The sequence below is a fragment of the Empidonax traillii genome, unplaced genomic scaffold (genome assembly GCF_003031625.1).
Source record: "Empidonax traillii isolate 1590-97213 ecotype Southwest subspecies unplaced genomic scaffold, ASM303162v1 scaffold55:size2822071, whole genome shotgun sequence".
In the NCBI taxonomy this organism is placed as follows: domain Eukaryota; kingdom Metazoa; phylum Chordata; class Aves; order Passeriformes; family Tyrannidae; genus Empidonax; species Empidonax traillii.
Window position 1 is genome coordinate 1,136,459 of NW_020955248.1, and position 22,863 is coordinate 1,159,321.

Sequence of the window (22,863 nt, forward strand, 5' to 3'; positions counted from 1 at the left end):
TCTAAGCAATACCCTTGTCAGCCACTCACCAAAGCCAGGCAGCATGCCCTGTCCAACATGACTACACAAAGGAATCAGAAACCTAAGTCAAGATCATTTTTTAAATCCAATGGTTCTTTTATTTTTGTTCAGGTGAATGGAAGTCACAGAGTTAGTACAGTATAATTTACAAATCAATCTTCTGACTGGGTGTGGGGCCAAGGGGTGTTGGGCTGCAGTGATCCCAATGGCCTTTGGCAACAGTGACATGACAGTAGGCTTTAAAGCAGGTTTGTTTCTCCTTGTAGAAGAGTTGTGCTTTGGGATCTCCCCTCCCCTACCACTGCTCCTCATCAGCCTGCGGGGGTAGGGAAGGGTGAGATGGCATCACCAGCGCAGGGCTGAGCTGGCCAACTCCCAGCCACGGGGGCCACACTGGGACTAAGGAGGGGCTCGGGTCCTTCTGGTTTTGGGAAATGAGGATCCCTTTCCAGAATGCTATGCCAGCCACCTTGCAAGGCACTGCTCTGAGAGCATTTTGGCTAAAGCCTGTTGGGTTTTTAGAAGGGACTGCAGCAGATGGCTCAGGGCTGGTTAAGTCTAATTTGCTAATGAGAAGGCATGATGAACAGCTGACCAAACAAACATCCATGAAACTCTACTTCTGGCTGATCCAACAATTCAATAAATAATTCTCCTCGCCTTGAAAGAGAAGGCAGGAAACAAAAATGGAAGGGAGAAGGGATGGTTGGAAGAACACCACCCCCCATTCCCTCCTCCAATGTACACACACGCACACACACAACAAATAAAATAAGGGGTTCAAAGTTTTAGGATGGGTTTGAATTCATGTAGTAAAGGAGGTGTAAAAAATAACCAGCCAACACCTGCACACTTTTAAAGTATACACAGACAAAGCTGGGTAAAGGTCAGTTGTGACCACGCCTCTCTCCCAAGCCGCTCAAGGGTGGCACTGGTGAGCAGGGACACAGCCTAGTGCCCCTTGCCAGCGCTGAGTCAGTCTTGAGCTTTTCTGTCCTTGCCTAGAGAAGGGACGTTCCTCCCTCCCCAGGAAGGCAGCAGTGGTGTTTAGCAGCAGTGGGGGTCCTGAGTAGGGCGTGTGCGCTATGTCCCAGCAGCTGTACACTGTCCCCGTGGGTCCTCTCAGCCTTTGTGACAGAGTCCACCCAGCCCTGGCGCTTGAGGGAGGGGACAGCTCAAAATAAATAGGGCATCAGTTATTTTTTTGGCTATGGCTCTAGAGCCTTGTGACACGGGAGTGTTTTCTTAACCTTTTAGTTTAGGCCAGTAAAACCCAAAGAATCCTGATTCTAATGTCAGAGTTTTCTCCCGAAGTTAAAAATGGGACAGAAAGGGCACAAGAGCAGGCAGGCAGGAAGGGACAGGGAGGCTCAGTCCCCTCCTGGCATAAGTCAGAGGCACGTGGAACTGTCACAGTTAGAGCAGGAGAAAGGACGGGGTGCAGTTAGTGCAAGTTTTCCCACAAACACAAAACTCCTTAGCTTGCTTCTCAGTTAATGACAAGAACGCGCAACGGGGTAACGTATCTGAGAAGCAAATCCATCTTCTCCCCACCTCGTTAGCAAGGCTTCATGGAGAGGATGGCCATGCCCCTGTGCAGCCTTGGGAAGGGGAGTGCTTTGGTCAGACTCCCCCACTCTGGGCTGAGGGCTGGCATCTCCCTGGGGAGGGAGCAGGGGGGAGAGGCAAGCCAGCTGTGGGGGAGGCCAGGGCCATCTGGCAAGCACTTCCCTCCCACTGCTGGTGTTCCCCTGCTCTAGCTTTTCTCCTTGGGTGACTTGCTCTTGGAGTCATGCTTGTTGCCCAGCAGCTTAAGCACCTTCATGGGCTTGAATTTGCCTTTCTTCTTGGTCTCAGTCTCCGTCTCCCTGTGAAATTCTGGGATCGCAAAGGGAGGTTGTTACTGTGGGATGTCAGTGGTGGTACAGACACATGCATGACAACAGGGTCAAGAGAGAGAGCCACGAATCAAAGGCCTCCACTGTATGCACACTTCTTTCTCTGATAGCATTGGGGAGCAGCACAACTGTGCCTCGAACTTTAGTGGCCCTACAGGAAATTTTACCGAGTTTGCAGAGAATAGATTCAATCTCTCCTGCACAAAATTTCACAAATGGCTCGTGCTGCCCCTTGCTGGGGTCAGCAGTGAAAACACCACTCCAAAAATCTTCCGAATTGTTTCTTACCTTTCCTTTTAATCATGGCTTCTAACATTTTATCCTCCTCCTCTTCTCTGAAAGAAAGAATGGGAAAGAGCTCAGCAATTCAGCCCTGAAAACAGCTGCTGTATTGTTAAAGGCTAGAGAGCCTCCTACTTAGAAGCCACAGAGGGCAGATCCATCACTGTCTTGTGAGCATTTGCTACCAGCAGGTTAAATCCCACATGCTGCACTTACTGTCCTGTCTTTCCCACACAAAGCATTCAAAGAGACAAATATTAGGAAGCCTGCGAAAGACATCAGCAACATGGACATCTTGGGACACCCCCACGAGTTGCTCATGTGGTGCTGAGTCAGATGGGCTATGCTTTTCCCTTCTCCCCCAGCCCATCCCACTCCTCACTCACCTCTGCCGGTCCTCGTCCAGGCAATTCACAATGGCATTCCTCTGCTCAATGATGGTCACCAGCTCCTGCATCAGCACCTTCTCCCTCCCTCGGTCCTCGTCAGTCCAGTCCTTCTCTACCCACCCAAACCCCAAAGAAGGACAGGCAATTAAAGGGCTGAAGGAGTGCTGAAATTCAGAGCTTCAGGGCAGAGATCCCCAGCATGATCCCCTCTACCCTGCCATGTTGTAGAGCCAGTTGAACTGACAGTGCTTTGGTGACAGAGCCCTGCATGTGTCATCCCACTGGGACAAAAGGATGCACATCCCTGCACAAGGCTGGGGCACACAAGGAGCAGTGGCTCTAGACCCAGCTGACTGTGCTGGCATCCCTACAGATCTGCCTCTCTTCACCTGAGACCCACCTGGACAGAGGGGAGATGATGCCCAGGGAAAAAATGATCCTTGTGGGGTCCCTTCTGACTCAAAAAAAAGGGGTAACCACACCCAGAATGGTGCTTTACCTGGCTTGTTGAGGAGGCACCGCAGTTCATACTCCACGTCTGACTGTCGCTGCTCCAGGTTCTGCTGCTTGAAGCTGCAAGGGAAGGGGGAACTGCTGGGAACCACTGCAACTTTCCAGAAAGGAGGAACATCATCCCAAAGTATGGGGTGAGCTTGGAAAGAACCACCCAGATGCTGATTTTGTCCTGCATATCCAGGGAGCCAAACACCAGCAAGGACCAGCCCTGGCTGCTCAAGGCCTTTCTGGAGGAGATACTGCAGAGGCTCTGGTGACTTGCTGTGGATCAGTTGAGTATATCTGGACAGATTTGTCTGCTTGCCCTTTCTCCCTCCCTTCTCTAGGCAAGGAGACCCTGTCAGGCTCTCCCTTGGAAACACCATTTCAGAAGGGCTGAGAAAGGGCTCCCCGAAAGAGCGTCAGTGCCTCTCCACACTTGCATACACTCACATGTAGATGAGCTCCGACTCGTGGCGCACTAGCATGTGCTTCTCATGGATAAGTTTGAACCAGTCCACAAGCAGGCTGTCCTCAGGGTTGTCTGCCAAGCAAAGGGACAATTCAGAGCCATTCCCAGCCCTGGTGATGGAGGATTCCATCACCCTGCAGCAGGCTGGGCTCTGCCAAGCCAGAGAGGGGTGCTGGGCTATGGCCAATCCAACCTCAGCCTGTTCCTGAGTCCCAGAGAGAGACCTTAGCTTTTTTGCCACATGTTTTAATTCTAGGGACATCTCCATGTCCAGGGTATGGTTGTGACCAATCTTGGAGCCCAGCACATCCTATTTTGCTCTTCCAACCCCAGCATCAGTAGGGATGCTACAATCTCCTTTGCTGGAGAGAGGGCAGCCCTAAGGTCCATCCTGCCCCCCATCCACAGACAGCCCTCCCCACATACCATTCTCAGCACTGCGAAGCTTTTCCTCCAAAGCCACCCCACGGTGCTCCAACTGGTCCAGCTGATGCTCGATGGCATCCATCTCCCCATAGATGTCTTCTTCAGGGATGTACTGATCTGTCTGCACCTGCCAAACCATAAACCACCACCGTCCAGTTTCCAGGGGTAACTCAAAGGCTGGTCAACACTAACAGGGCCAGAGGAACAACAGAATATTCCACCTAAGGGTAGATCTGAAATCCCCATCCCACTCTGGAGCAAAGGGAGACCATGGTCCTGCCATGAACAGGGTCTAGTCTACACACCATCCTCCCCAGCCACAGCCACCCGCTGTATCCCTGCCCACAGATGCATTACCAGGGTGCACGTATATTGCTACAGCCCTGCTCCTAAGGGCCCTTTTACCTTGCGCTTGATCAGTGGGAAGCCATGACCTGGTGCAGGAGGACGCACTGGCTTGGAGCCCTTGGGAGGTTTCTTTGCCGAGGGGGAGGCGGCAGGCGATGGCTTCCGGTTGAAGGGGTTCTCTTTGCAGGAAGACTGGAAAGGAGGGACAAAAGGAGATACATGGACATCCAGGAAACAGAATGGATACAGCATCCCACCAGCTGTGAATGAGCAGACAGGGCAGCCCTAGGGTTTATCCTGCCCCACATCCTCCTAAAGGAGGTAAAAAGCACTTGTCTCCACTAGCAGCCAAGCCATGGGGCAAAAAGCCAGCTGCGCTCCTGTTTGGCATCAGTTCCCCAGCTTCTCTCCAACAAGCATGCTGAATTATTTTCCTTCACAGTTCCCTTTCCTATTTGCTCTGACCACATGACATTCTGCCTCTTCTCTAACACATGGGGCAGGCAGAGTATGAGCAGAGCCACCATTTAACAAACCTGAACCTTGCTTTTAGGGGGTCACACATCAAACCTACCAAAGGGGAAAGCCTGGAATCACAATCCCCCTGTGACCGAGTGATGGATGGGCAAGAAAAGCCCCCTGATCTCGATGGGAGGAAGGTCAACCATCTCACCTTCAGCTGTGGTTTGGGTGAGGAGGGTGTCTTGGGGCTTCCAGCTCCCCCCTCTGAAGCCAAGAGGATGGGTGTAGGGCTGGCCCCAGCTGGAGGCTTGGGGGGCATCCGGCTGGGGCTGGTCTTTAAGCTGCCAGTGGAGATGCTCCTGCTGGCATGTGGGGTGCTGGGCTGCATCTCCCCACTGAAGCTGGCCAGCTCGCTGGAGGAGGAGAAGGAGGAGTTGGTGGAGAGGCTGGCTGGGGCAGCAGGGCTTTCGCTGGAAGAGACGCTGGCCAGCGGCGTATCAGCACTAGAGGTCTTGGCAGCTGTTGGCGTGTGGACCGTGGGCTCAGAGGAGCTTTTGGGCACTGAGGCCTCATCGGTGTCTCCCAGCACTTTGGCTGAACTCTCAGAGTTGATGCTCTCAAGGCTGAGGGCTGGAGATGGGGTGGAGGACGACGGCTCAGAGTGTGACAGCCTGGAGATGGGGTGGTGGGCTGCAAAGCAAAGGGAGAGCTCAGGGAGGAGTGAAGGGAGAGCCAGGAGAGAAGGGAAGGATGGTATGCACTGGAGACAGGGGTCAGCACAAAGGTCTTGCCTGCAAATGCCATGCTCCAGTGGGTAGAGAGGACATGGCTAGAGCAAGTTTTAGCACAACCATCACTGCATGGCCTGGCCTGCCAGTGATGCTGAGGGACCTGGGAAGAGGAAGCCTCCAAGGGAATGCATAGGGGTTGCAGAGGAGGGATAAGGGAGCAAGGGGAAGCTTACCTAGCGGGGAAGCATTGGGAGCTCGTGGAGCTGGCCGCTTCTTCGTCTTTGGGCTGCTGGTGGGCGTGATGCCGTACCAGGGGTGGAGAGGCTTGGCAGCAGCCTCACTCTGCTCCTGCTCAGGTGTGTTCTTTTGGGCATCAGCACTCTCCTCTTCCTCCTCATCCTCCTCCTCGAAGGGGTTGTAAGGTTTGGGCTCTGTGGCATCAGACCTGCTCTCCTCACTCCTGACTTTTCCCACCTCCTCCCCATCCTCCTCCTCTGAAGTCCTACTCGGAGTCTCATGGCTGTTGCCTGGGGGAGGAGGGGGAGCTGGCTTCTTCTTGGGTTCTGCTTGCACTAAGGCCATCCATGGTGGGTCCTTGGCTCTTGTAGCAGTTCCACCACTGGTAGAAGAGAAAGAGAAGTCGAGGTGGCAGGGAGCAGAGACAAGCAGGGATGGCGAGGCACTGGAGAGGGACTTAGCTCTTGGGGAAAAGGACAGATGGAACAGGATATCTCCCATGCGGAAGCAGCTTTATCATCCAAGGAGTCTTCCCCAAGCATAGTGTCTTGCTCTCCACGGGCAAACCTATGGGCCTGAGGGAAGCACAGCCTGCCTGACTTGCCTGCTGGACCCAGTGTTTTGGTTTCCAAATATTTCTGCCTCCATCTGCTAGGCAGTGGTAAAGGCTGAGCTTTATGGGCATAATTGGTTTCCCCTCCCTGACACCACTCCTACACCCAGCTCTGCTCCTCAGGCTATGGACAGAGGGGGAGTTGAGATCAGATATCTGTCCTCTGTGGCACATTCCTCTCCACCATGCAGAGGGCTGTTCATCCGAGAGTCCCAGGGATGCACTCTTCTTTGCTAACTCCTGTGGCTGAAAACACCGCTGGTCCTCTGGGAGCACAGCCCACACTACGGCTCAGTGAATCAGTGCTCATCAGGAGTGGTCACCACTTGCCGCACACACCTGCTCTTTGACCATTGCAAATGTGAGGTGTTTGTGCAATCTCTGTCCCAAGGGCAGGTAAGAACGAACCAACACCAGTGGACTCCTGGGTAAGAGCCCAGAAAGTGTAAAGGTTGCAGCTAGGCACTCACAATGACCCTGGACTGGACCTTTCCCAGGACAAACCCTCCACAAGGCAGACAAGTGTCCTCTTCTCAGCACATGCAAGCAGAGCCATTTCAGAAGGCACTTGGCCATCTGCACTTGCCACAAAAATGCATTCATGAAGCCCTCAAACACTTTACAAACCCTAAGAGACAAAGGGCCTAGGAGGTATGGACGAACACTGTTAGCCTGACTGACCACGCTGGGCTGGCACCTATAAGGAAAGGGACATGGTCAAAGCCTACATCCTCCTGAGAGCAGAGGATGATGGAGGTGGTAGAGAAACCCACAGCTGTGCTTGGGTTCCCATAGCCCCAGCTTGCTATGGATTTTCAGGTGATCTGCAAGGAGAAGGACATACCGATCAGAGGAGCAGGGTCTTCCTCGAGGTTTTGGGACAGGGGGACTGGGTTCAGGTGCTCGACCTAGGAAGACACAGTGTCAGACTGTCACAACACCAAAAGGACATGAAGAAAGAGGTTAAATCAATACAAGACACTTCTTACACATCTTCCTACAGGTGGGCAGCTATTCCCACTCGCTAAAGACCTCAAGGCATTTCTCCTGCAGCTGGTGCAGCCAGCTAACCCTAAACACTCCCTTTGCCTTTTTCTCCCCACCTCACCCTCGGAGCTGCACCTGGAGACTTGATGTGCCCTTTTTATCCCCACACCTGCAAACTGCTCTAGCACTGCCACCTTCCCTCCGCACTGCCAGCAAACTCTGTAGAGCTCTGGAGAAATATAAGGGAATAGGCAGGTATGAAAGCTAGCACTGCTCTCCCTGCTTTAGAGATGGCTGGCAGTCAAGGGCTCAGTGTCTGAGCCCAAGATTTATTCAGAGGTAGAAGAGTGTTGGGCTGCAGAGAAGGAATGAAACTCATCCAACCTGCAGCCGACCACCTCTGCCACTGGGGGTGTGGAGGGTAACCCCTGCCACTGAGCCCTCTTACCATTCACTATGCCAGGCCCACCCTCGCTGCTCTCACCCTGGAGAGTGGACCTGGGCCGGGGGACAGGGTGAGAGGTTGGAGGGGAGAGGGCCGAGGCATCGGTGGCCTTCCTTGGGGCAGGGGTGGGATGCGAGTCTCTCAGCTGTCCATCCAGTGAGCTGGCTTTGTCCTGGGTGAGCACTGCGGGCTTGCTGGGTAGGGGAGGTCTGGAAGGAGTTTGGGAGACTGGTGCCCCACTGCCTGCATGAGCAGGGGCCATCGCTGTCTCTGCTTTGCTGGCTGTGCTGTCCTTCTCTGCTGGGCCAGCCAGGCCCTCTGCAGGCGTATGGGTCTCTGCCATGCTCTCCAGGGAGTTGCCATTGTCCTTCCCCACCTCTGCTCCTGCAGGGAGGGCATCCTCTCTCATGTTGTCGGCCCCAGTCTCAGTTCTTAGCTCTGGTGACTGTCGGTCTGGGCTGGGCCTCCTCTCTGCCTTCCCACTCATGGCCAGTTTACCACGATGCTGTGTGCAGACAAAAGTCCCCGCCTCTGACCCGGGCTTGTATGACCCCGGGAGCAGCGTGCTGGAGCACTCCTTACACCTGCCAACAAGAGGAGAAAGCTCCATGAGATGGGGTATGCCATCCTGCCCCTCATGGAAGGTAAGGCATCTGGGAGATCCTTGCAGTAATATGGTTCCCACCCCTGCTACTAAATCCTAGTGTTGTCTTGAGGGAGTCATTTGGGAAAGAAGAGGAACAGAGAAATGTCACCATGCCACTGTATGATCCCCTGGGGAGTTCACAACTCAAATACTGTGTGCATTTGGGTCCCCTCCTTCAACTCAGAAAGGATTTAACAGACGTAGAAGGGCAACAGTTGGTATTGGCATATGGTGTGGTTTCCAGACTTGGAAGGGGGAGAGGGATCAACCATTCACAGACATGAAACAGGGAGTATCAACTGGAATTAGGGAGCAGCTGGTTCAGAACAGGCACATGGAGGCTTATGGGCTCCTTTGCAGGAGCCAAGAGTCCAGGTGGTTAAAGAACCATCAGACATATTTGTTTGTAAAACAAAACCCCACAAACTCCAATTATTAAATAAAATCACTTTCAACTCAGGAAATTCCTGCATGGGAGGCTTCAAGAGCAGTCAGGAGAAACAGCATATGAGGCTGGCCTGGTCTCATGTTCAACCTCACTAATGATGACCATGGCACCCAACAGGGCCACAACATTCGGCTGTTAAGGACAAGGGAATGAAGCAGTGGGCCATTCATACACTCTGCCTTTCCTGTTGAAATTGGGCTAATAGCTTCCCTGTCTTTTGCTGTCTGCCACATCTCCTTGGATCATCCACTCTTTCCCCACTGAGCCTCTGAATGCTTCCTAATGAAGCCTTTCAGGCACAAGAGTAGTGCACAGCACTGGCAATCAAGTCAGCGCTTTTCCACCTGGGAAGGTGAATAGCATACATGAAAGACAGCCAAGGGCAAGGGGCTGATCAAGCACTCCCATGAAAACCAAGCTTGTTCCTTCTTGTCTGAATACCTGGCTCTTGCAGCAGCTGGCTGCCCTACACTGCAAGCAGATAGTTTTGGTGAGAAATTCTGCTCTGGGCATCCAGTTGACTGGGATTTCCTTTGAAATGGAGAGCAGAAGTGTGAGGACACAGAAGCTCTAGAGAGAAGGGGTATGATGAAATGAAGAGTGGCAAGTTCGGACAAGGGGAGAAAGTGATTTGCTTTGGATTTATCTCCATTAGCCCACAGTAAATGCTGCCAAAGGACTTCATGACCAAACAGCATCCATGAATCAGCACAGGAAAAAAAAAACAAATCTGGAAAAATGATAAGAAAAGCATGAGGAGGTAAAATATTTGGGATAAAATTACAGGGATCTCACTGCTCAGTCTGAAGGGCCATCAGCTATGCTATGGCAGATATGGCACCTCTCCTACTCCTGGCCCATGAGGCCAGTGGGAATGCTGCACCTGCACCCCAAAACTCCTGCTTGATGGGAAGCTTGACAGGCCCCAGTTTAGCTCCCCTCCTGCGATGCTGTTTCTATGGCACATCCCCAACTGACTTAGGCAGATGAAAGAGGCCTCCTGTATCTTCCCAGTGCCTCAATATTTCTGTCCTGAGACACCAGCTCTTGTCCTGTGGCCCATGGGAGAGATCTCATCCCTTCATCATCAGAGTAGGGAAAGCAAAATGAAATGATTTCACAGGTGCTACAGGTAAGGACCTGCACGCGGGGAGTAACCACAGAGCTGCTGACGTTTAAACTCTCATTCCTCAGTTTGTTAACAGCTGCAGCTCTCCAAATACTCCCTGAGAGCTCAGCACCACCCAGGCAGCATGGAAGCCTGTATATCCAGTTGAGGATGCAGAGTGTAGGTGGAAGGAGGTCTGTAGGATGATGTCATAACTCAGACTTTGCTGAAAAGTGAAAGGGGGGTGGTCCTGGGTAGGCAGGTGGTAAAGAGGCAGAGCATCTGTGTTCATGTGACAAGGGAGAAGCTCAAGAGGCTGGGATCACAGGGGGAAACCACAAGTCAGCAAGGGAGGCAGGGAGGAAGGGAGGAATGGAGTACAGGGCTGGACACAAGGGGCTAATCAGACCTCTGGGACAGGGGGCTGGCAGGAAATGGAGCATCTTCAGTATCATTTCAAGCACTGTTGTTGATGCTCCACGTGTCCCAAGGACACAGACATGCAAAGATGGGGTGCAGCTGGCCACAGACCTGCAGTTTGCCAAGGAGAGTGGCCGCCCCACCAGGCCTGGCCACGACATACCTGAAGCAGTGGCGGTGGTAGAGCTTGCCCTCGGCCAGGTAGCGCTGGACCAGGTGGACATGCTGCTGGCAGGCTGCGCAAGTACTGCTGGGCGTGGTGCGCTGGGACCGCTCCGGTGGCTCCGAGGGGGCATCATCCTGTGACACAATGCACAGGAAGCTCAGGGTGGGGGCCACGAGCTGCTCCTCAGACCACAGATCCTCCAGAGCAGCTGCTCCCTGTGCAAGGCCCATCGCTGAGGGCGTGTGGCGCAGTTCACGGGCTGACCTCAGGGGCTGACAATGCACAGAACAGCTGCCCCCGAGGCCAGGCACAGGCAGGCTGCCTCTTCCCAAATTAGAATGGGCCACTTCAAAAGGTTCCTTGCCCTCATCTATGGCTGAAGGGATGTGGAAGGGACTAATCTATATCCCAGGCAGCAGGGCTCTGCAAAACACTGAAAATGGTCCCATCCCAGACATCTGCTAAAACCTGAAATAAAAGGCATCTTTTCTGCTCTTCTAGTGCCATATTCCTGCTCTTTCCTCATCTACAGGGTTATCCTCAAATACAAAGGAGAGTGCCCTGGGTGGCTCAAGGAACCAATTCAGCACCAATCTGCCCAACCTCTTGCCTGCCAAGGACAAATTACAGTTCACAGACTCCTAGTGAGAAATCACTCTCTCCACTGGGTCCCCCAAGGAACCAAAATTCCAAACACCCCTCCCCCCCACCTCAAAACACACAGGCAGCCCCCTGCAAAGATCCATCATGCTCTGACAGGTGCTCTCCCATCTCCTCACCCACAGTGCAGGGAGCACCACTGTCTCAGGCTGGCTTTGAATCAAGAAATTGGCTACCTGTGGTGCTGAAGGACTCTCGACCGCAGCCACAGGCTTCTTGTGGGACAGCAGAGGAGGTGAGGAGGCAGCAGTTGGGCGCTTCATAGATGGAGGGACGCTGGCTGGAGGCAGAAGGGAAGGCGGATCAGGCACTGGGAGCAGCGGTGACTCACACCACCCAAGTGGGGGAAGGGGAGGGGAAAAAAAATAAAATCATCCAGCCTTGTGACATAGGACGGGACTTGCCGCTCCCAACGTTTCAGTGCTTATTTTAAGTGGAAGAGACGAACACAATCTAATAATGGGTTGACCATAAGGCTGCCAGAGAACCTGACCATGCTGTGGATCCCCTTCTGTGGCACAGGGATACCAGCCTCCCACTGCAATTTTATTTACTCATCAAATGCTACTTGGCTTCCTTGTAACTGACTCCCTAAGCAACGGATAAAGCCCAGAGCACCTGGGATAGCTGCTGATGTATTACTGTGACCCACTAGGCCCCAGGGCTTCAAGGCTGTCAGCAGGTCTGTGAAGCATCTCTTGCTGTCAGGCCTGGAACTCACATAGCAGTCTCAAGCCGGATTCCCTGGCTGGGAGACCAGCACCTCTGGAGAAGTATATGCAAGTGAAAGAGATTTATCTGACGCTGTGGCTTGAGAACAGAGCAGACCTGGAGTCCTTGTCTGTGACCTCAAGTTGCAGTTGTAGGGACAGATGAACTAATCTGAAACATTCCACCCTGGCTCCACTCCCTCTGTCCTCCAGTCACTTTACACACACCAACGTGATAAAAACTAGCTGCATTAGCAGGCTCCTATCTGGCTTTCTCCTATTTTAGTGGGTTAGAGCAGATCACAAAGGGGTCTGGTGAGCACCAGGGGTGGTGGCCCAACCCAAGCAGCAGGAATGCAGGCAGAGGGAGGAGAAAGGCGTTGCTCTTTCCACAGCCTGAGCTGTTACATCATTCCCCACCTCTTGTGCAACCTCACCCTAATGCACTCCCTCCTCCAGGCCTTCCTCAGGGGCACCAGCAAGACGAAGAAGAGGCAGGTACTACCTGCTCCTCTCCCCTTCCCCACAAACACGCGCGGCTCCCAATTGCCATGGGAAGGAGGAAGCATAAGGTAACGCTGGGTTTCCTGGGGGCAAACTGGAAGCCAGAAGGGTGGGAGGACACTCACCTTGGCTGGGGTTGTTGAAATGGTTGTAATACTGAGACACGTAAGTCATGATGCTGAGGCAGTCAGGGACTTTCATGGAGACCATATCATTGGGATCTAGAAGGGCTGGGATGCCCAGCTCCCGCTCTGCCAATTCAAAGGCCTGGAAGAACAGCAGAGAGGCATTAAGGAGAGAAAAACGATGCTTTATGGAAAGTAACAAAGAAATGAAGTTGGAAGGGCCCTGCAGAAGGTTAAGTAGCAAACCTAGGGCATCCCTGATAGACAGAGGCTCCAGACATGCCATCTGACGAGAAAGGTTGCATCAGAAGTAAGGTTTCAGTTTTCACTGAATAAAAACCCCAGTGTTTTTTCAAGCCATGAAAAGGGCACACCACCAGTGCCCTCCTGCAAGGGCCCAGCAGAGCCTCGGCTGGCACCGCCAAGGGCTGAGGGCTGGCAGACACTTCCAGCAACACTGCCAAACACCAGCTCTACTGAGCAGTGTCCCCAGCCATCCCACATGCTCATCCCACAGAAACGCTGACACTGCCCATCCTTTCATGCTCTAGGGGGCCACATTTTCCCCTCCCTCTAGCACAGCCATCCTGACTCAACATCCAGCAGCCTGCCATGCACAAACCACTTCAGTACTTTTCTGTGTCTCAGCAAGCAGAAACAAGGACATTGTGATAAGAAACACACAGCTCCTCCAATTGCATACACAGCTACCTGAAAGAAAGGAATAAAGGAGGGAAAAAGCTGTTTGAGAGCTTCCCACTTAGCAGTGTATGTGAATTACTGTCTGTACACTGTGCCAAGGGCAGCACACCCACATTCATCATCAAGGGAGCAGGGGTGCAAAACTGTGGTGGGGACTGAAGAGAAGGTAAGCCAGGAGGAGATAAGAGGTTTTGGGGCATTGAATGGTGAGATACCAAGTGCACAGTGTGGGTAAAGGCTGAAGGTGCCTCATCTTTGGGGTATGAGATGCTGTGCAGGGTGTGGGATCTAAAGAAAAAGGATGGAGAAACTAGAGAAAGTGCATATTTGCAGTTACTAGGGGTGTAAAAATGCGCCCTGTTGACACCCTGCTCTGCCCAGCCTGGCTTTAAGATGGTTCTCTGGACTGAGCCTTGCTGAATACGTGGCTGCAAGCAGCCAGGAGCAAGGAGAGACCCACCTAATAGGACAAGATACCTGTGGTGTGGGTCTTGAATGGAAAAAGATAGCTGCTAATGGCTGCAAGAGGCAAACTGGTCTAGGAAATGATGTGCCAGGACACAATTAGAGAGTCCTAATCCTGTAAATCCAAATCACAGAATGCCTGGGGTTGGAAGACACCTTGGAGATCATCTAGTCCAACCCCCTGCTAAAGCAGGTTCACCTAGAGCAGGTTGCACAGAGTTGTGTCCAGGCAGGTTTTGAGTATCTCCAGAGCAAAAGACTCCACTTCCTCTCTGGGTATCCTGGTCCAGCTCTGCCACCCTCACAGTAAAGAATTTTTTTGTTTCAGATGGATTTGTATTCAGATGGAACTTTCTGATGGAACCACCTCCAGTTTGTGCCTGTTGCCCCTTCTCCTGTTACTGAGCACCTCTGAAAAGAGTCTGGCCTCATCCTCTTGATATTTGTATGTAGTTCAACTCATCTTGGGAAGGTGATGGGTCAGGTCTCTCCACAGACTATCAGATGGAGCCTGCAGCAATTAGGTCTTTTTTTCATTAAAAAAGACAGGGCTGTTGCTGCTCTGTCCTACCAATAACTCCTGGGGTTGGACACCTCCCCATTCCCCACTGCCTGCTTCTGCTACTGGTTTCCTCCCTGCTTATGCCTGGAATAAAACTAGCTTCCATTGCCTGGAAGTCTGGAACAACTGAGGTCAAGATGATGTTGCGCTACTTAAATCTTCACCTGAGGTGTTGTCTTGGCAACTGTTAGGAGAACCAGTACAGGTTGGATGTTGATGTTTCAGATTCCCTTGTTTACAGAGAAGCTCCTGCCTGTTACTTACAAACACAGATTTTTCTTACACCCTCACCAGCGTCACAAACTCCTCCCACACTGCGTGACCTCCATCAAATCATTCTCATGTCCCTTCTTTCTTCTGCTGCAGAACAGGGACTTACCAAGCGGTTATTCTCATAGACGTCATCTTTGGAGAGAGAATCAAAGTCCCTGAAATGAGAAAGCACAAAAAAGCCACATGAGGTGCAGAGGAAAAGTGCCCCTATGCTGTCAAACACGGATTCCCAGGACAGCCAACCTGACAACACTCAACACTTAAGACCCAAGATAAAGAAAACCTTGGCAAAGCAGATTTCAGGTTGCAAATGGACAAAGGTAAATCAAAGAAATCAAAGGGAAATAGCAATTAAAAAAGAAAGCAAGTCCCAAATGGATGGTGACCAGGAAATTAAAATGTCATTCTTGTCTCTCGTTACCCGCTTCTTCTGCCCTTGAGATTAAAGGCTGTAGAAATACCAGGGCCATGTTTCAATTAGCACCAAACACTGCTGCACTGAAGGGTACACGACATCACCCCAAACCTGCCCTTCCAAGGCCACCAGCACAACAGCAGGAGGAGGATGGGGATGCAGATCCCTTACCTCAAGAGAAAGAGGCACCTGTGATATATCTGCTCCTCCAACAAGGACAAACCTCCCTGCACCACCTCAAGGGATTTGAGGTCACTCCAGAATTTGGGGTGACACAAAAGATCTTAAGCTGCTCTTCTGTCCTTGCTATCCCCCCAGCCTTTGCAGTGCAGACATCCTCAGCTGCAGTCTTTAGAGCTGAATGCAAGATGCCCAGGACATACCAGGGAACCCCAGCAGTTCTCAACCCAGGCATGTTGCACATTTCCCTTGTACCCCTGGACTCCTTTGGGGGATCAAGTAAGCAAGGCCACAAGGACCAACTACCTTCACCAGATGAGCAGAGGGCAGAGAAATATAGTGGTCTGCAGGCTTTCAGTAGAGGGGGAGCAATACAGGAAGAAGATGTTTTGCGTGTGCATGTGGGTATAATGTGTGAAAACAGCATCAGGCTGAACTGCTTACAGCCCCTTCTTGCCAAGGATATCAGCTTTGTTACCAAAAAAAACCCTCATGCAGCAGCTTGGTGTGCTGCAAGCTGGATTCACAGGGGAGGACACAATCCAAAGAGGTTGGCGGTCAAGTGAAGCCACGCCAATGGCCCACAGAGGGGTGCCAAAGCTTGGGAAACTGACCCAGAAAGACAATTCAGCTTAGAGGTGGGGAGTGTGAGCCCCACCCCAAAGGTGGTGTGCAGGAATCATGCAAGATGGCAAATCCTCAGCCATTCACCCACGGAGAGGGGCTACAGGAACCTCCCTTCTTCTATCCTCCTCTGGATTTTACTGCCTTTTCCTGTAACACCAACACAACCCATCCCAGTGTCATACCATAGAGCAACCAGCCCCTTCTCGAAGCCCCTCATGCAGCTTTCCCAAAGATGCAGAGGAAGTCTGTGATGAGCTCAGGAAGATTTTCCCAGCTGCTTGCACCACCATAATATTACACTTCCTCTGTTCAAAAGCAAGAGGCTGCTGGTGCTGTTTTCTTGCAGATAAACGAAGCTGCAGCCGCTCACTGCTGCGGGAGCAGATGCAGCAGACATGCAGAAGATGGGCTGATGTTCAGCTCTGTCACCCTTCTGAAAGCTGATGTGAGTACATGTACAGAGCTCAGCCTGCTCAGAATACCGCAACTTTTCCTTCTCTACATGCTGGTGAGCAAAGGCTTCAGCTGCAGCCTTCACTTTGATGTGAAAACTACCGCCTTTTTTGTACTTATAAATAGTCTCCACTGCGAGTTGTTTTTTCCCTAAGTTTTTGTTTTGTTTTTTGCCTAGAGAATGCCTTTAATCTCGCTGTCTTTCTTTTTCTTCTGAAGAAAATGCCAGCTTGGAACACGGGAGAAGCAATGACAACCCAGTTATATATCAACTGCCCTCTAAACATTCATGACCTTCATTTTGAATGCCCTCACTTTCAGGATATGAGAGTGGTGTAGCTGGAAGTGTGAAGACTCCTTGGTGGACTGGGCTGGGAGACTATTTTCTGTCAGAAAAAACAACATGTCCATTCCACTCTGCTCCAGCGCACCAGAGCTGTTTTAGTAAACCAAGGCAAATCCGCCAGGGAAAATGGATGCCAGCAGAGAGGATGTGAAGTTCAAGAAGTAAAGAGGGGCTACCAAGCAGCAAGGCATTAGAAATTTTTTTCCACTAATGTAGGATTGCAGACTCACAGCTTTACCCGAGATATTGAAATCCATCAACTCAAGGCCCCAGGGATCAGTTTATTCAGTTCCTCTCCACTGCATTTTCCAGCTCCCTCTCTGAACAAGCCAAGCAGGAGCATGTTGACCTGCATTACTCCCCACATGAGCACTCCCATATGCCACTTGGTCACGTGGCATCCCTGCGGCTCCAGGCACATTCTCTGTACCAACGTAAAAGGAGCACGGCCGCTCAGGCATGGGGGAAAGCCACCCTGGACACATCCTTGCCCTCTCTATAAACTGCCTCCTCTCTAGAGAGCCCAGAAGTTGCCATCTCGCAGTTCTGTGACATGTGGCTGCATGTCACATTATTTCCTTGCCCTGATCTCAGAAATCTTTCATCCAGTCCTGCTCAGGCTCCTCTCCTGACAACATACTGGTCCAAGGGATCGGATGTAAGAACAGGCAAGACTCTGGCTATCCCAGCTGAACAACTGTCTTGACTCAGCAAACCCCAGCGTCATACCATATCCTGGAGTAATATTTCCATGCAAATAACATCCCAGGCTCTTACCTAATTAGATACATGCAGAGCCACTAAGCACTCTGGAGTTTAGGGCAGCTGCCAGGCAGCACAGCAGACCGGGGAAGGGGGAAGGGTGTGCCGTACAGCTAAAACCAGAGCAGATTCCTGGATTCCTCAAATATAAATCATGAGCACTGTAACGGTAGTGCCGCATAATAAGCCATTCAGCTTTCCAGGTCTTGTCAGGGAAATGCAGGCAGTACATGGGAAGGAACAGACAAGATTTGTGATCCTGCCCGTAACCAAACCCTCGGCTCTAGGAACACAAAACAGCGTTTCTAAAACAGCTCTCATCTCCTGTTTTCCTCAAGTCTCCATCTCTCCCAGCACTCAAAAGGCATGTGCCATGCTCTTTTATTCTTCTCATCCTTGAATGCCAAGATCCTCCCCTGAGCTCCAGGGAGGCTGTACAGCTTGGGACACTGAAAGATGCTCTTTGCTTCACTAAGCTGCAGCAAATGCCCTTGTAAACACTAATTTCATGCTTCAGATTTCTAGAGCATTGAGTAAACAAACTCATTAATCCCCAGAGTCCACTGTCAAGTTGGTCTGGATGTTTCCAGCTTAACTGACAAGGGAAAAGGAGAGATTAAATGTCTCATCTTGAGATCACAGAGCCAGCAGCACGGTCAGAGGCTAAATCCAGGTTTCCCATTTCCCTGACTGGGACAGTGAGGCTGTGAAGTCCAGCAAGGTGTGTACAATAGTGGAGCTAGAATCAGGGATTTTCATCTTCGTGGTTCAACACACAGGTCCCACAGGTGTGCACCTCAATCTTGGTGGTCACTTAAAGACACCTTTAGCTGGATTCAGTAGACACTGAGCATTTCCAGTCTACTTCTTTAAAAAAACACAAACCTATATTGTTTTCACGAGCTCTGTGGGACCTGCTCCAAAGCCCTCTAGGGCAGCATCTCTCTGATGCCATTTGCCTCATCTCGAGGCAACTGTGTTCAAGTCAAGGATCTTGGGGAAAACTGCCCTCAGTTTCACTTACCCCTACAGTCTTTCATGACAGCCTCTTCCTCAGCCTGTCCCCTACCAGCACAGCAGCAAAACGTGGGTGCATCCAGGCAGGGTCAGACAACCAGGACAGGCCAACACCCACCACAGCAGCAAAAAGCCGGGGGGATCAGTGTGGCAGAGGAGTGGTGTCACACAGGTAGAGAAAAGAGCTTCAGCTCAGCTCTTAAATGGATGAGCCTATTCCTCCCCTATGGGATCCAGGGGAAGCCAGCAGAAAGCAGGGAAGCAGCTGCATACAGAGGAACTCCAGCCTTTGGGGAGCAGCGCAGTTGCCTCGTGCAGGCCAGGAGAGCCCCGCACAAAGGACGACCACACGGGGCCAGAAACACACTCGCAGATCCCTGCCAAGTCCCATTACCACGCTGACTGAAAAGCACTTTAGAAGAAAAGAAAGGCAACCACTTTTCCTCTGCCATCAGGAGATTTACTGCCTCTGATCCAATCTTCCCACTTCCAAATCGGGACAGGCTGAAGAAGCTGGAATCAGATGAAATGATGTTGCTCTCCCGACGGCCATCTGAAAATCCTTCTACAACATGCCATGTCCTTGTAAGGCCCTGGGCTCTGCCTCTACAATTCAGCTCGTGCAGAGGACCAGTGAAGCTTGTAGTTAGGACATCTGCCAGGTGCAGATTTAAGCCCACTGACAACTAAAGAGCAGTGGCTGCTGCTTAATGGGATGGTAAATATGGTTAATGGGAAACCATCAGGTGGCTTTAGTGGTATTTATTGTAAGCTTTTGCTGAACCTCTGCTTTTCAGTTCCCAGTTACTGTGCCACTTACAAAAAAAATTAATAAATGCAAGCATTCCTGTTGCTAATTTGAGTCTTCCCCTCCAGCAGCCTTGCAACTGGGAGCATTTTCAGAGTCTCTATTCTAGCTGGTCAGAGCCATACCACCTGGGAGCTGTGGGGGGGACACAAGACCACATAGCTCCCTCAAGACCCAAAGGGATGCAAAGGCACCGTGTTTCTCGGTTCCCACCGGTTCCATAACATCACGCTGAGGGTTTTGTGGCAGCCACATGAAATATAGCAGGCAGGAGTTTGTTTTCTAGCCTACCTGTTCAGCTTCTGTGTGTAAGGACACAGGCCTGCTTTGCCCTCTTGCAGGCACCGCAGCTCCACAGCGGACTCGTAGTCTACCCTCTTCCTGACACAGGTTGCTGTCATGGCAAAAGGCCATCCCACAGCCATTTCAGAAAAGAAAATTTGGTCAATTTGGGCAACCTCAGAGGAGGAACTGCCAGTCCCAGAGCAGAACGTGGCAGGGGACACATCACCTCTGTCGGCAAAGGAGTGCGTGCTGGAGGCACAGCAAGGTGGGGCAATGCCTACCTGCATTGCAAGGGCTACCAGGGATTAGAACAGATGGAAGCCGGATTCCCAGCGCTGCCGGGGCACACAGGGTTACAGTGGCAGGTCGGGGCAGATTCTTTACAGTGGCTCAGCCAGTTTCTCCAGCCTGACACTGTGCCCCCAAGCAATCCCAAATTCACTGTCTGCCTCCTGAAATTCACATTCCCCCTCAGAGACACCAAGCTGGGGGAGGCTAGCGAGGCTCCATACCCCTACTGGCATTTGCTACCTCCTGCTTTCACTGCGGCATCTACAGAAAACAAGCTGCAAGCAAATGCAAGCAGCAGTCCGGTTGCTGTACACATTTCAGAGTGGCTGCCTCTGGCAGCTGGGAATGTCCCTGTGCTGGGCAGGCCTCTGGTCCTCATGAAGTGTGAATGCCCACCTCTTGCTGAGGCGAGACATCCCTACTCCCAGCTGCCAGCACCATGCCTCCTCCCTGGCAGGCACAGCTCTCAGTGGGGTGTACAGATCTAGCCCACCTCCACGCTCTCCTTGGCCTTAAATCACACAGCTTCTGCTAACCCTGACCTTGACGGGTCTGCAGGACCAGGTCAGAAAGCTGTTTGCTGAAACACAGAATGACAGAAAGGTTTGGGTCGGAAAAGACATGAAAGATCATCCAGTTCCAGCCTCCCTGCTAAGGACAGGGACACCTTCCACTAGACCGGGTTGCTCAGAGCCCCATCCAGCCTGGCCTTGAGCACTTCCTGGGAGCATGGCATCTTCACTCCCAGCACCCGATTATTTCAGAAGGCGACGAAACCACGGCTGTGCTCTCTGCCCCCGGGCCCCTCACATCCGTACCCAGGGAGACTCCGTCCCTCCCTGCCAGCCAGCCTGGAGCCGCTTCCCACGGCGCCTCCAACCTCCCCAGTCTCCTGCGAGCCCCCCGGCAGCTCCCGGGACGGCTGCAAAGAGGCACGGGCAGCCCAGCCCCTCCACAGACGGGGCTCCCGGCGTCCCTGCCCCCCAAAACCCCCAGGCCCTCCCGGTCCCCGGGCGGGGGCCGGTGCCCCGCGGCGCCCCGTGGGGAGCGGCGGGCACGGCGCGGCCTGCACTCACAGGAGGTCGGGTCGGTGGCGGTGCAGGATGGCGCAGAAGGCCAGCCCGTCGCGGAAGGAGGTGCTGAGGTCGCGGATGTCCACGCCGCGGTAGCCCTCGCACTGCTGGCGGCACCAGGCTTGCAGGGCGCCCCGCGGACCCGACATCGGCGCGGCCGCTCCCACCGACGCCGCCGCCGCCGCCGCCTGCCCGGGGCGGGCGGAGCCTAAGGAGGCCGGGCTTAACGGGGCGGGCCTTGGCGGGGGCCGGACACGCAGCAGCCCGCGCATTCCCGGGCTCTCCGCTTCCCGCGAGCAGCGCAGGATGCTGGGGACAGCAGCCGCTCGGGGAAGGATGAATCCCGGAGGAAAGCCCCGGACAAACGCTGCAGCCTTTTCTTACACTCGGTCCCAGAGGCAGGGGGAGGACTGCAGGCAGGAACTGGAAAACCCGCCAGACAACCTCATTTCTGTATCCTCCTCAGGCTTCGACATAGGCTGCTCCCCCTCGCAGCAGTCCCAGGGGCATAAGCCGTGGCAGTGGAGTACGTGTGAGACGTAGGTGGCTCCCAGGGTAGGCTCAGGGCCAGGGAGAGCTTTGAAGATAAGGACACTTGGAGTCACAGGCAGAGCTTCACAGGAAGCCCTGGAAGCACCGGAGGAAGAGTGCGATACAATCTCAGGAACCCACGACATCGAGGGGATGGGTTGTCACGAGAGCTGGCATGCACGCTCCGTGTGATGGTTTGAGAAGAGGGAGGGAATCACACTATTAAATGCTACTTTATTTAGTGAAACATTTTTTTCACTCCCACTTTGGCAAAAGGGGGGCAACAGCTACCTCTCTGGAAGACCAAACCGTCACACTGATGTTGAGCAGTTCCAAATCTGTAAGAGTCCCTCCTCTCCCGTCCTTTCTCCCACAGATCTCTTGCTTAGAACCCCTCTTTCCTCTATTACATTGTTTCATTGTATCAGCCCATGGCCCCACAACTGTAACGAGTGAAACATAAATAGTGTGAACGGCTTGCGCAAGTTGCCACTTCAGTGCCCGAGATAAGCCGTGGTGTAAATCACAAAACTACTCTGTAGCAAAAAAGGAAATGAAGCATTGTCTCAGTTTTGTAACCACCGAGCTGTATGTTCAGCATCGCCCAGGCTTGCCTGACAGCGTCTTCCTGATGTATCCTAAGGGACAAGCAGGATCAGGGATGTTTTCTTGACTTCTTCCAGGCTCCATAACCACAGTCACCCCCTTCACAACTGTAGGTCATAGACAGAGACAAAGAGTACATGACCCCATACCGTGGTTCCCTCTGATAAAACCATTTTCTCCAGAACCACTTCCACTAAGCGAACCCCACTGCAGCAGGAAAGGCTTGAGCTGCAACCACCCCCCATCTCCCTTGCTGAGCGCCTCCCCAGCAGCAGCGGGGCTCTGTTGACGCTGTTGAACGCCCTGCATTCCTCCAGCTTCAAGCAGTGCCAGGCACCACAGCTCACTGAGCCCATCTTTCCACCCTGTGAGAGCTGCAAGCTCCTCCTGGCTCCGTTCCACCAAGTGCCAGTCCCGCTCAGTTAACCTTCGGCAGTCCCTGGGAGAAGGCATGGAGTCAGGGAGATCAGTGGAAGCTACTCTGGCAGACAGAAACAAAGCAGCAGCATATTTATGCTACCTGAGATCAGCTTGTAACCACTGGAGTACTTCAGATGAAAAATTATGTACTAAAATTCTGCAATTCCAACACACCGATCACAAATTAAAACCAGAACAAATCCCAGTAACACAATGGATTCCTTTGTATGCTATGAGCTATAACTGATCACGGAGAGATACCTGCCACAGGTTCTCCTGTTGCATATCACATCCACCTGAGCACATGTTCTGGGAAAGATTTAGGCTTTGGATAATAAGAAAGTAGGGCACTTGCTGTTGACAGCTATGCTTACTGTGCTGCTGTTGGTAAATACACAGAAGCTAAAGTGACAACCCTAAAAACAAAAGGGAGCAGATTCTCCTTGGTATGAAC

General features: G+C 52.4%; 1 protein-coding gene across 3 annotated transcripts; it reads right to left on the reverse strand.

Moving 5' to 3' along the window:
* Positions 1-93: 93 nt before the first annotated feature.
* Positions 94-21,010, reverse strand: MICALL1 (MICAL like 1). Of its 3 annotated transcripts, none has more exons than XM_027879455.1 (16): positions 20,856-21,010; positions 14,702-14,750; positions 12,594-12,735; positions 11,431-11,534; positions 10,592-10,728; positions 7,810-8,390; positions 7,219-7,282; positions 5,758-6,140; positions 5,005-5,483; positions 4,389-4,523; positions 3,984-4,110; positions 3,539-3,629; positions 3,090-3,163; positions 2,588-2,702; positions 2,208-2,254; positions 94-1,899 (listed from the first exon to the last, which is right to left on the reverse strand). In XM_027879455.1, the coding sequence occupies exons 1-16, from the start codon at positions 20,999-21,001 to the stop codon at positions 1,778-1,780; spliced, it is 2,796 nt and encodes a 931-aa protein (XP_027735256.1). In that variant the 5' UTR covers positions 21,002-21,010; the 3' UTR covers positions 94-1,777. The 3 variants fall into 3 exon arrangements, with proteins under 3 accessions (XP_027735256.1, XP_027735255.1, XP_027735257.1); XM_027879454.1 differs by having other exon boundaries at positions 5,758-6,143; XM_027879456.1 differs by lacking the exons at positions 14,702-14,750; positions 20,856-21,010 and having other exon boundaries at positions 5,758-6,143; positions 11,431-11,530; positions 12,594-12,696.
* Positions 21,011-22,863: the final 1,853 nt, after the last annotated feature.

Excerpts from the sequence above, each read along its gene's own strand:
- MICALL1 (XM_027879454.1), bottom strand. The coding sequence starts at position 21,001 with ATGTCGGGTCCGCGGGGCGCCCTGCAAGCCTGGTGCCGCCAGCAGTGC. Across the intron at positions 4,111-4,388 it reads TCCCACTGATCAAGCGCAAG|GTGCAGACAGATCAGTACAT; the intron begins GTAAAAGGGCCC and ends ATGGTTTGGCAG. Across the intron at positions 3,630-3,983 it reads GCTTCGCAGTGCTGAGAATG|ACAACCCTGAGGACAGCCTG; the intron begins GTATGTGGGGAG and ends TTTGCTTGGCAG.